This window comes from Rhinolophus sinicus, chromosome 2 (genome assembly GCF_057876585.1).
Source record: "Rhinolophus sinicus isolate RSI-liver-muscle chromosome 2, RSI-T2T, whole genome shotgun sequence".
Classification (NCBI taxonomy): Eukaryota; Metazoa; Chordata; class Mammalia; order Chiroptera; family Rhinolophidae; genus Rhinolophus; species Rhinolophus sinicus.
This window is the reverse complement of record NC_142502.1, coordinates 96,351,943-96,364,431: the sequence shown is the minus strand read 5'-3', so window position 1 is coordinate 96,364,431 and position 12,489 is coordinate 96,351,943. Positions and strand designations below refer to the sequence as shown.

The 12,489-nt window shown below is 49.9% G+C and overlaps 1 protein-coding gene across 1 annotated transcript; it reads left to right on the top strand.

Annotated features, from left to right (window-relative positions):
* Nucleotides 1-6,080: 6,080 nt before the first annotated feature.
* GUCA1A (guanylate cyclase activator 1A) lies at nt 6,081-12,417 on the top strand. The gene is made up of 4 exons (XM_074333992.2): nt 6,081-6,281; nt 10,802-10,951; nt 11,332-11,425; nt 11,661-12,417. The coding sequence occupies exons 1-4, from the start codon at nt 6,081-6,083 to the stop codon at nt 11,822-11,824; spliced, it is 609 nt and encodes a 202-aa protein (XP_074190093.2). The 3' UTR covers nt 11,825-12,417.
* Nucleotides 12,418-12,489: the final 72 nt, after the last annotated feature.

Below are 12,489 nucleotides of genomic sequence, written 5' to 3'. Positions count from 1 at the left end.
TCTCCCTCTTGAGGTTCACCTTGGTAGAGCAGCCTCCGTGGAAGCTTCCAGGAACCTTTCTAAAGAAGCCGTCTCAGGTCCCACGTGGGTCTGGGTGGAATGGTTCCAGGAGGCAGAAGAACTGCTTAGTTGTGTTTCTGTGGGGCTGGCAAGTGGGCAGGCAGCCTTGGAGGAGGATCAGGTAGGCCTGGGATTGCCTCTGGTCTCTTCCCAACTTCCACCTCTGGCGCCTGCCCCACCCATCCGTCTCCTTGGTGCCATTGGATCCTCTCACTCTGGTATGGCGTCTGCACCAGGTGGGATTCCTGCAGACAAAGCAGCCCAGGAAGTACAGGGTCTCTCTCCGTGTCTACCATGTGAGCTGTCCGATCCAGCCTTCTGGACGCCTCCCATATACTCACCTCTTCCTGGAGGCCTTAGAATGTATCCCAGTCTTCCCTGACTTGGCACCTCTGTCTTAGCAGGGAGAATGGAGAGTGGGACTGAGAGGGGCCACTGAAGAGGGGGAAGCTGGGCTCTAGGATTGGGAAACTATGGGATTCCATTCCCGCCCTGCCCTGGCCTGGAGACATAGGATGGGGACCCCTGCAACCTATGGTAGCCAACTCTCTGTCAGTGGGATCGTGCAGACAGAAGGGCCACAGGGGAAGGCACTGGAGTGAGGGCGTGGAGGGGTCTCCTGCTCCACCCAGGGGTTGCTCAGAGATCTAAAGACAGGCTATAAGCATGGTGATGAGGTGCTAAGACTTTGGTCCCGCCACTTAAAATTTTCGTCAGACTGGGATTGTGATTTGTCTGCTCCCAATTCCGCTTGTCTCACGTGGAAATAATACCTACCCCCCAGAGCTGTGGTGAGCTTATTCAACAAGCCAAGCATGGTGCCTTGAACACAGTAGATGCTTAATAATAGTTCCGTCCTACTTCAGCTGTCTTTAATCCTTGCTTTAATCATGCATGCGTGCATTTACTCACTCAATGTTTTAGTGAGCTCAAGGCCCTGATAGTCAAATGTTACTTTCAAAAAGGTAGTTGAGGGGCCGGCCCGGTGGCTCAAGAGGTTAGAGCTCTGTGCTCCTAACTCTGAAGGCTGCCAGTTTGATTCCCACGTGGGCCAGTGGGCTCTCAACCACAAGGTTGCCAGTTCGACTCCCTCAAGGGATGGTGGGCTGCGCCCCTTGCAACCAGCAAAGACAACTGGACCTAGAGCTGAGCTGCGCCCTCCACAACTAAGATTGAAAGGACAACAACTAAGATTGAAAGGACAACAACTTGACTTGGAAAAAATGTCCTGGGAGTACACACTGTTCCCCAATAAAGTCCTGTTCCCCTTCCCCAATAATAAATATAAATAAATAAATAAAAGGGAATTGAGCAGGCGGCGGATGGCTCAGTCGATTAGAGCGCGAGCTCTCAACAACGAGGCTACCGGTTCAATTCCCGCATGGGACGGTGGGCTGTGCGCCTTCCCCCCACAACTAAAGATTGAAAATGGCAACTGGATTTGGAGCTGAACTGTGCCCTCCACACTAGATTGAAGGACAACAACTTGGAGCTGATGGGCCCTGGAGACACACTGTCCCCCAATATTCCCTAATAAAATAATAATGATAAAAAAGGTAATTGAGGAGAGTTTATTTAGAGAGAAGTGGGATGGTTAAGGGACTGCTGATGTGCCCAGACCGTGGCAACAGAGGGAAGGGAAGCCATTCTTATTCCTCAGCCTGTGGTGGGGTAAGGAGAGAGGGCTTTGTTTCAGGAGCCCAGAGGGAGCTCTGGTAGAAGCTGTGGCTGAAAGTAGAAGAAAGCAACCAAACTTTCTCTCTTCTACCCTCCAATCTCCATCTATTGCTTCTCAATGGATGAACCCAGGCTAAAGCCAGAGGGCAGGGGAGCCTGGGTGACCGAGTTCTTGGGGGTCAGCTTCCTGGGGCTCAGAGCAGACAGAGAAAGGTGGAGAATGAGTGGGGAGGTGGCAAACAGAATAACCAGCCCAGAGCCATGTGGAACCCATGCTACCAGGTGCTGGGAAGAAGCAAGAGATGAATAAGGCAATGGTCTCTACCTTCTGGGAGCTAGCTGGATTCTTGAGGGCAGGCTGGCACGAACAGCTGCTTGTAATTCCAGAAAGAAATGGATGTTATGTCTACAGTGTTGTAAAGTATGAATGTTGTCACAGACCCTAGGGTGACCCCCACTGGTTACAACCTCCTGTTATCCCGCCTTTGTACAATCCCCTCCCTCTGGCTGTGGGCAAGACCTTATGCTATACACTACATCCCCATGACTAATATGTAACAACCAATTTGTACTTCTTAATCCCTTCCCCTTTTATACCCCCACCCGCTTCCCATTTGGCAATCATCAAAATGTTCTCTATATCTATGAGTTTGTTTCTGTTTATTTTGTTCTTTAGATTCTACATATAAGCAAAATCACACTGCATCTGTCTTTCTCTGTCTGACACTCCACTCAGCACAACACCCTCCAGGTACATCCCTGTCGCCACAGATGGCAAAAACCCATTACCTTCCATATTCCATTATATATATGAGCGATATTCCATTGTATATATGTACCACCTCCTCTTTATCCATTCATCCATCAACAGACATCCAGGCTGCCTCCACATCTTGGCCATTGTAAGCAATGCTACAATGAATAAATGGATGCACATGTCCCCTGGAAATAGTATCTTGGGTTTCTTTCGATAAATACCCAGAAGTGGAATTACTGGGTCCTTCTTTGTCACTTGTTATAGCCTTTGTTTAAAAGTTTATTTTGTCTGTTATAAGTATTGCTATCCCAGGTTTTTTTTTTCTGTTGGTTTTTTTTACAGTTTTATGAAATATATTTTTCCATCCCTTTCAGTCTGAGAGTATCTTTTGATCTAAAGGGAGTTACTTGAAGGCCGCATATTGTAAGCATTTTGTTTTCTTATCCACTCAGGCACGCTATCTATTGATTGGAGCATTTAATCCATTTACATTGAAAGCAATCTTTGATAGATATGTAGTTATTGCCATTTTATTATTAATATTTTTATCTGTTTTCCCCCCAAATCTTAAAGAAATCCCTCTAGGTATTATAGCATTTCTTGTAATGCTAGTTTGGTGGTGATGAATTCCTTTAGCTTTTTCTTGTCTGGGAAGCTCTTTAACTGTCTTTTAATTCTAGACGATAGCTTTGTTGGGTAGAGAGTAATCTTGGGTGTAGGTCCTTGTTTTTCATTACTTTGAATATTTCATGCTAATCCCTTCTGGCCTGCAAAATTTTTGTTGAGAAATCAGCTGACAGTTTTAGGGGAGATCCTTTCACTTACATACTTTGGCCAGAACAATATCATGTGGCTACTCCTAGCTTCAAGAGAGGCTAGGAAAACAATTTTTCTTGTTTTTCAAGCTTCTTTTTAGTAGAAGCAGGCAACAGGACAGGGAGTTGGGAATGCAGTTGGATTTAGTACTGTTTTTTGTGTTTTTTGTTTTCTTCTTCTTCCGCTTTACCCCACAACCTCTGGTTCACGCCGTTGTTTCTTGGTCTAGTTGTGTAGGACACAGCTCCCTGGCCCGTGCTGGTGTTATGAGCCTTGCGCTCCCCCTGGGTGAGGCAGTCGGTCACCAGTTGTCGGTCGGCTGCTCACAGCAGCTCACAGCAGCTCTCACCAGCTGCCAGCCATTCACGCTGGCCACCGGCCGCTCATGGCAGCCCAGCTCCAGGGAGAGCTGTTGCTCACAACCTTAGCTGTAGAGGGTGCAGCTCAATGGCCCATGTGGGAATCGAATCGGCGACATTGGCGTTAGGAGCACTGCGCTCCAACCACCTGAGCCACCGGGCTTGCCCCTGGATCTAGTACTGTTTTAATGATGGTCTCTACATTCTCTAGTGCCTGACCACAGCTGGTAGATGTCCTGTGTGAGACAGATGGATGTCTGTCCTCACACACAATCCAGGACTATGGTGAAAGGGCGAAAGGGACAAGAGGCATGATTGGCTGTCATCTAGGGACACTGCTGTGCCCAGGATGCACTACAACTGCACCTAGATTCTAAAGTCAACAGCATGACAGCCACTGTAACAGATATGAAATAATAAAGTGATAGCTAATATGGGGCACTTACTCTATGTCAGACCCTGCTCTAAATGCTTTCCATATATTAATTTTAATTCATTTAATCTTAACAACCCTATCAGGTGGGCACCATAATCTCCATTTTAAGGATGAAGAAACTGTGACCCAGAGAGGTTAACATACTTGCTCAAGGTCACCCAGCCAGTAGTGTGAGCAATAAACTTGTGGGGCTTTAAGTCACTGAGATTTTAGAGTGATTTTCACTATAGCATAGTCTGGCCAATTCATATGTATGTACTCTGATATCTAATATATGTTACATATAATATAGATTATAGAACATATTTATATAAATTAATGTATATGTGAATATATATTTATATGTCATTATATATTTATATTATACAATTTATATAAATATAAGTACATTTACATACATACACTGTATATAAAAATCCTCCTTAGTTTTCACTTGGAAGAAAAAGTGCTTTGCAGCCTGGAGTAAAGAAGGCTCTCCTGCAGCCTTGCAGTCTTGGAAGGATTTGAAATGCTGTTGGGGTTCCTGAGAGGGGCTCGGCAAGCCTGTGCTGCTAGAAAGACTCAGGACATTTTGTGCAGTATGTAAAATTGCAGTCTTTTTATTAGTCAGGAGAGGGTAGATAAGCTGCAGTAACCCCCCCCCACACACACACACACACAAAAAGGCACCTCTTCAAGTATAAAACACACTTTTGTACTAGTGTATCAGTGCACAACCTGAACACATGTCCAAGTGTCTGCTCGGAAAGCAAAAATGTGGGCAGTGGTTCCCTCTGGCCAAAGTAGGGGACCTGGCATGGTCCACATGTAAAGGAGGAAGGGAAATCAGGGGAAGAGGCAGAGTGAATGAGTGCTGGCTCTGGGCTTTCCCAGTAGCATCCAGCTTAAGTGCACCTAGATGTTGGTTCCATAAATAAACCAACCTGAAAGTTTATGGCTGGAAAACATTCCACTACGGGTCAGAGAAAGCTGTTGCTGCATAGACAGGCCGCTAGGCTTGGCCTGGGAGCATTCCAGGAACACCAGGTAGCCAGCTCTCTCACTCACACACTAGGCCCACACTCAATGGCCCCTATTCCCATGCCCCGGGGAGGTGATGGTGTCAGGTTCGGAATCAGATGCAGGGCTGAATTCAAGCCTCCCAGGATGGGAAAGATGCAATCTCTGGGAATATGAGAATGTGTTCAGAACAGGACCAGTGATTGTGTATCTGTATGGGTATGTGTACTTGTGCAGGTTCATGTAGGAGGGGCTCCCTTTGAGTGCTCAGGACTCGTCTTGGAAGCCCACACACACAGCATCACCCAGGTGCTCTCAGATGTTAATTATCCATGGTGTGATTAGAATCCCTTGGTTGTTATGGCCAAGTGCATTGCACAGGCTGGATGACTGTACATAGCATCCCTGTGAAGAGCCCACAGCTGGCCCAGCTCTGGAAGAGGAACCATTGTCCATCTCATATGTACCTCCATTCTGTGTCTGAGAGAGAAACCAGAAACGTCGAGAACCCCCTCAAAACAGGAGGAGAAGGGAGGAGAGGTCACCGGATCAGAACAGTCGTTGGCTGGCCACCCACTCTGTCCTGGTAACAAGGAGACTACAACCTGGATAAGAAAATCCTGTCACCTATTAGCTCAAAGCTGTAATCCTGGGCCTCGGCTCCTCTAAGCTTTGTTCTATTTTCACTCCTCTTTCCCAGGGAGTAGTCCCATTGGCTGCAAGGATTTAGTGAGGGCTTGTAACACTGGTTCTCTGTCATCCCCTGGATTTGGGTGTAGGCTTGTACAGCCCCCATCACCTTCTCCCTTCTGCTTACCTCCTCCTGACGTTTCCCTGCACTGATTCCTCAGGCCCTTTCTTGCTCAGATCTGGAGAACTCGGGCCCGTGAGTGAGGGGGGCCCCGTTCTAGAAAGCCAAGTCTCCCTTGTGCAGGGAACAGCGGGGCACGGTAGTTGTCCATCTTGGGCCTGGGCAATGGGCAACGCGATGGAGGGTAAGTCGGTGGAGGAGCTGAGCAGCACCGAGTGCCACCAGTGGTACAAGAAGTTCATGACCGAGTGCCCCTCCGGCCAGCTCACCCTCTATGAATTCCGCCAGATCTTTGGCCTCAAGAACCTGAGCCCGTCAACCAGCCAGTATGTGGAGCAGATGTTTGAGACCTTTGACTTCAATAACGTGAGCAGGGATCTGGGTGGGGAGTGCTGGAGGGACACCTGGGGACATCTGACCCCATAGGGGTGAGGAGCGTAGGGGTGAGGAGGAGCCGCTGTGAGAACAGCAGCATCTGCTGGCGGAGTGACTTCATTTACACAGCCCTTTGTTTATCGGGGAGGCTGAGTGTCGACATTAGGGATTTCATGGCTCTCACGTTCATTGAGCACCCACTGTGAATTAGGCCCTCAGACCCCATCCCTGCCCTCACTCTCCAGGGGAAGAAAGGGAGGTCTGCAGTGAGTGGACCCACAACCGGAAGCGAATGGCTCCCTCTGTCTCTCCTCCACGCACATTTCGGGTTACTCCAGAGCAGGTGTGAGCCCTTACAAGACAGTCATTGAGCCCCTGCTAAGTGCTTGGCACTGTAGGCTGTGCTTTCGCACAGGCCCCTAGATGCTGGCAAGGACGCAGAAGGAGGAGTGGAGAGTGGAGAGTAGGGTGAGGGGGCTCCAGCCCGGGCTGGTCTGGGGTAAGCAGGCCTGCATTCCTTGGGTCACCCATCGCGCTCTGTGGACATTAGACCTGGGCATAGGCAGGGTGGCCTGGTCACTGGGGAATCCAGGCTACTCTAACTCCAAAATACCCAGTAACCTCAGTTCACCTTTTCTCAAGTGGGTGGAGAGGTCTGAGAGGTCAAATATGTCTCCCCTGGACGCATTGGATGAGGACCGCTAGCTAAGCTAGAGGGGACACTGAAAGAGGAGTTAGGCACCGTGAGTTTGGACCCCTGCTTTTCATCAGCTGGGTGACCTTGAGCCCATTCTCTCCCCCTCAGCCTCCACTTATTCACCATGGAAGTATCTGCCATGGATGTCGGGAGCATTAGCTAAGATAGTTGTTGGTTTTCAATAGCAAACGTTTCCATTTATTTGGAAAAATTTAGTCAAGAGGAAGTGCTGGAAGAACCCAGATCCAGAACCCTGTCTGGCCCCCCATCTTGGCTGATCCCCACCCAGCTGGCGCTCACTCAAAAGGTGAAGACGTCATGATGTGCTGCCATGTGTCCACCGCAAGCCGGGAAGAGGCTGCCCAGAGCTTTCCAGACTCCCTTCACTGCCCGGAGGTCCAAACTCCATTGTAGGCGAGGTTTCTAGGGAAAGCTGGGGCTCAGAAGCTATTTAAAACTTGCTACTATTCGGGGTCAAGGGGCCAAAGCAGATTATGGGCTTAGAGTCCCAGCCTCAAGGTCAGCATCAGAGGGCTTTCCTGCAGGGGAGCAGGGAGCAGCGTACTGGAGCTGGAGGGAGGGAGACCAGGAGGGATGGCGCCAGCAGGCTGGACCCCCCCCAAATCCTCCAGAAGCAGCAATAATTGCTGAACAGGAGGGGGAAGAGCCTTAGCACCTTACACCCAAATGTACCCAAATAGCTTAGCTTCTCACCTGCTAAAGAAACCCTTTGGATCAAGACAGGTCTTCAGAAAGAGGTCACACATATGACACCAGGGAGGGGCAACCCACCAACCTTGTATTAGCCTAACCTGAGTCATTCATATGCCATCTCTTCAATTTTTGTACAGCACCTGTACTGTCCCAAACCTGACTTCCTCGATTATGCCGCACATTCCCCCACCTCAGGGCCTTGGTGCTGCCTGGGACCCTCCTCCTCCAGAATTCTGCTTGGCTCTGCTCAAATGTCTCTTTCCCACTGACACCTGCCCTGATCTCCTGGTTTAAACCCTATTTAACGGGGACTAGCCTCTATCCCTGCATTCCTAGTCCCCTCCTCCCCCCAAGCACGTCTCATCTCCTAACACATGATACTGAATAACATTTGGCCACTATGTTGATTGTCTGTCTCCCTGCTGGAATGTGAGCTCTACGAGGGCAGGGATTGTGTCTTGTTCATTATTGCATCTTCAGCACCTAAAACAGTGCCTGGAACACAGTAGGTGCTTAATAGATATTTGTTATATGAATGAATGACTATCTGAGAAATCAGGAGTTTATGGGCTGGTTTTATATTTCATGATACACATTAATTTAAATATATGTTTATTTAAATGAAGAGCATCTTTGTAACATCTAAAGTGCCTCATAGACACCATGATATAAATCACACTTGGGGCATCGTTGCCTCTATCCATTGTCATGAATACAGAGCAGTTTAGCAGACGGGCTAGGCGATGGCACACAAGACTGGGACGTTCTGAGACAGAGAGGAGTTAAAACGGGTGTGCAAACGATGGCTTATGGGCCAATTTTATAAATAGTTTTATTAGAACATACCACACCCATTCGTTTACATATTGCCAAAACTGAAATATTTGCTATCTGGTCCTTTGCAGAAAAAAATATCTGCCAGCTCCTGAGTTAGAAGAGCTGTATCCTAGGGAACTGGGCAGGGTTGGCGGGGAGGGGTACAGCAGTGGGAGTGGGAGTGGGGGTGTGACCTGGGGGGCTCTGCTTGCTTCGAAGTTTTGCCTGGTAGCCACCCAGGCGCCCCAAATCAAAGTAAATCTTGTATAGGATTTAGGAGACCCAGTTTCTGGGCAAGGCTTTGTCATTTGTTAGCTGCGTGGCCTAACTTCTCTCAACTTGAACTTTTCATCTGAAAATGAGACCAAAAATATTAATACCCACCTCCTGGGGGTGCTTGTGAGATTAAACGAGTAAAGCGAATAAAACACTCCACACAGGAAGCAAGTTAGTATTGTTATGGTATTGTGGTATTGGTCCTGAATCTAATCCGTACCACAACCTTGAAAAGCACATAATGTCGTTTTCATTTTACAACTAAGGAAACTGCTCCTCAAAGAGGCCTCGTGACTTGTTCAAGAAGGGTCCTAAGAAGTGGTTTAGGTCTTTCTGGCACAAAAACCCATAACTTTTCCAAAGCTCCTTTTTAGCCATTAAAAAAAAAAAAATTACAAAAGCAATTCAGTTCCTTCATTGTAAAAATTTCCAACAGTACAGGAAGGTAAAAAATGAAAAGCAAAAATATCCTCACTTTGTGTCCCCCGCCCTGAGGAAAACTCCTTGGCAGTTTCCTTGCTTCTCAGCATTATTGCACAGGGGCCTAGCTCCAGTCTGACAACGGTTCTGGGAAGTGGGTTGGGCAAGGATTGAATAAGCTAAGGTGTGTGCGAAAGCCCTTGTCATGGGAAAGCACCATGTAAGTGTTTGGTATGATCATGATACCCACTGTGGGGCTCAGAGTGGTGAAGGCCCCACCTCGGGCCAAAGACCAGCACAGAACCAGAGCTCAGAGGCCGCCCCGCCCAGCCGCTGCCACATCCCTAATAGCAGTCCTCTAGCTTCTGCTTGCACACCCTCATTGACAGAGAGCTCATTATTGCATGAGGCTGGCCCTTCCACAGGGGCAACTCTGCCTGTTAAAGAGCTCATGCGGACCCAAAATCTGCCTCACGTTAACTTCCCTGTTCCAAAGTCATGGTTGTAAGTGGAGGAACAGGGACTGGACTCCAAGTTCAGGTGCTCAGCCTCTCTGCAAGACACAGGCTTCCCTCTCCCAGCCTCACGGGGCTTGTGTGTGTGTGTGAAGGGGGGACTGGACAGAGGCAGCCTCTGCTCCCTGCTTCCCTGACCCCACTGGTAGGGCTGGCAGGGCCGAGCAGAGGGTCAGCCAGTACACATTTGCAGGACCCTGGAGAAATATCCCACAGGAATGTCCCCCGTGGCCAACCCCTCCAAGACTCAATGAGGGCATCACCTCCCTCAGGAAGCCACCTTAAGCCCCTCTCCTGCTCTGACCCTAGCAAAGTTGGGTGCTCCTAGTCTGTGATTCTGTAATGTCCTGTCCAGATGTGTTGTTGCTGAATACACATCATGATGGCATAGTGATCTCTTTATAATAATAGTAATAGCAGTAATAATAATAATAGCTAACATTTATTGAGTACTTACTGTATACCAGGCAGTGTTGAGTGCTTTACATACATGAACTCATTTAATCCCTTGACAATCCCATAGATGTAGGTACCATCGAAATTATTATCGATGAAAAAATCGAGGGCCAGAGACATATTGAGTCCTTTGTCCCAGATTCCACAGCTTTGAGAAGGTGAAACCAGGATTCAAATCTGCAGCCTTACCTGCACGTAGTAGGTGCTCAGTAAAGTTTGAAGAATAAAGGAAAGAATAAGAAAGGCTCCCCTTACCTCCACAACTACCTTCTGCCCTTTCCCCATCTTTGAAAAGCTTCTCCAAACCACACCCCCATCCCTGGGAATTCGGTTTCTCTCCTCCCACCTACAAGCACCTTCTTGCAACTGGAAGGGCTCAAGTTTGAGAAACAGGAAAGCAGACCAGTGACAGCTAGAACCTAATGCCTGTGAAGAGATAGCATCAGACATTCATAACCGAGTGGGAGTTAGTTTATCGAATTGGATCAGCAGGCTCCGGGGCCGGCAGGGAACGGTACGCAGGGCGCCCAGGACGGATGGGGGTGGGCATCAAGGGGGAGGGTCGCGGGGCGGGGCCGGGACTGGGCTCAAGGTGGCCTCGCCCCGCCCCCGCCCAGGACGGCTACATCGACTTCATGGAGTATGTGGCCGCGCTCAGCCTCGTTCTCAAGGGGAAGGTGGAACAGAAGTTGCGCTGGTACTTCAAGCTCTACGACGTCGATGGCAACGGATGTATTGACCGCGACGAGCTGCTCACCATCATCCGGGTAACTCCAGGTGCAGCGGGGGGGGGGGGGGGGGGGAGGGGGGGGCAGAGCCCCAGAAGGATCGGAGAGCCCAGAGGGTGGGTCTTCAGGGGATGGAACTGCAATCTCAGAAGGAGACAGGATGGAATGAAGGGGTTGGAAGCTCTGACCCTCACCACGTGCGTGACCCGGGCCATGTTCCTTTCCTCCTCTGGGCCTCAGTTTCTTCATCTGTACCTAGAGACTCTACGAGCTGTTAAGTCCCAGCTCTGCCTCTACTGCCTACTCTGCTGTTCCTGCCACCTCGGCCCTACTCAGGCTGGGAGCCAGAGGAGTTCTGACTGCCTCCACTCCCACCCTGAGACCAAATTAGGACGAGTCCTCTCACTTCTTCCCTGCAGGCCATCCGAACCATTAACCCCTGCAGCGACTCCACCATGAGTGCGGAGGAGTTCACCGATACCGTATTTTCCAAGATCGATATCAATGGGGATGGTGAGGAGGCCGGGGTTGGGGGTGGGGACCCCCAGGGGAGGGGTCACCAGGGTGTAGGGCTCCAGCCACAGAGCTGAATTTTAGGGATCCTTGGACCCGTCTCTGGCTCCTTTGCCCGCCCATTCACAGCCACCTCTCCTGGCATTGGCCTGTCCCCCTCGAAAGACTCAGCTCTGGGCCCTGGTCTAATGCTACCAGGTAGACGTGGACACCCGGCTCCCTTTCTCTCTCCCAGGGGAACTGTCCCTGGAGGAGTTCATGGAGGGCGTCCAGAAGGACCAGACGCTCCTGGACACACTGACACGAAGCCTGGACCTCACCAGCATTGTGCGCAGGCTCCAGAACTGCGAGCGAGATGAGGACGGGGCTGGCGCTGGGGCCGCTGAGGCAGCTGGCTGAGCCCACCACCCCCTGCTTCTGTGTTGGGGAGGGGGTGTATGGTGGTGCTGGGGTCGCCATTGTTGCTTTAATCCTAGACAGAGTATACTGGACTCAAAGGCTCAGCTCGCCTCTTTGGGGTGCACGGTGGCAGCAGAAGGGCAGGGGTAGGAATCCAAAGCTGGGGATGGTGAAGGATGGTATCTGATCCCTCTGGGTGACTCAGCTGGTGGTGAGTGCTCCCTGCTAGGGACACTCCTCAGCATCCCTCTGCCCTCAGGCTCCTCCCTTGCCCCTTCTGGCCCCTCTCCCAGCCTCTCCAGTCCCACTCTCTTCTAGACATGGAAGCCCTGAAGCAGAGATGGGCTCCCCGGGGAATCTGACAGAATCCTACACATCCTGTGGCCGCAGCTTCCATCCTGGTATTGCAAGGAGCCCCAGGACCATTAGAGCCTACGCGTGTGGTTCACATTGATTCGTTCTTACCATGTAACAAGCATTTAATGACCACCTACTATGTACTAATGCTAGATGTCAGATGTGCAAAGAGGACCATTCTCATCCTCAAGGAACTCACAGGCTAAGCATCATTGTAATAAAATATGCTGAGAGAAGCTATGAATGGATTCCTGTAAGAGCACAGGGAATGGTGAGCGAGTCTGACTCAGAGACTGCCTCCCAGAGCT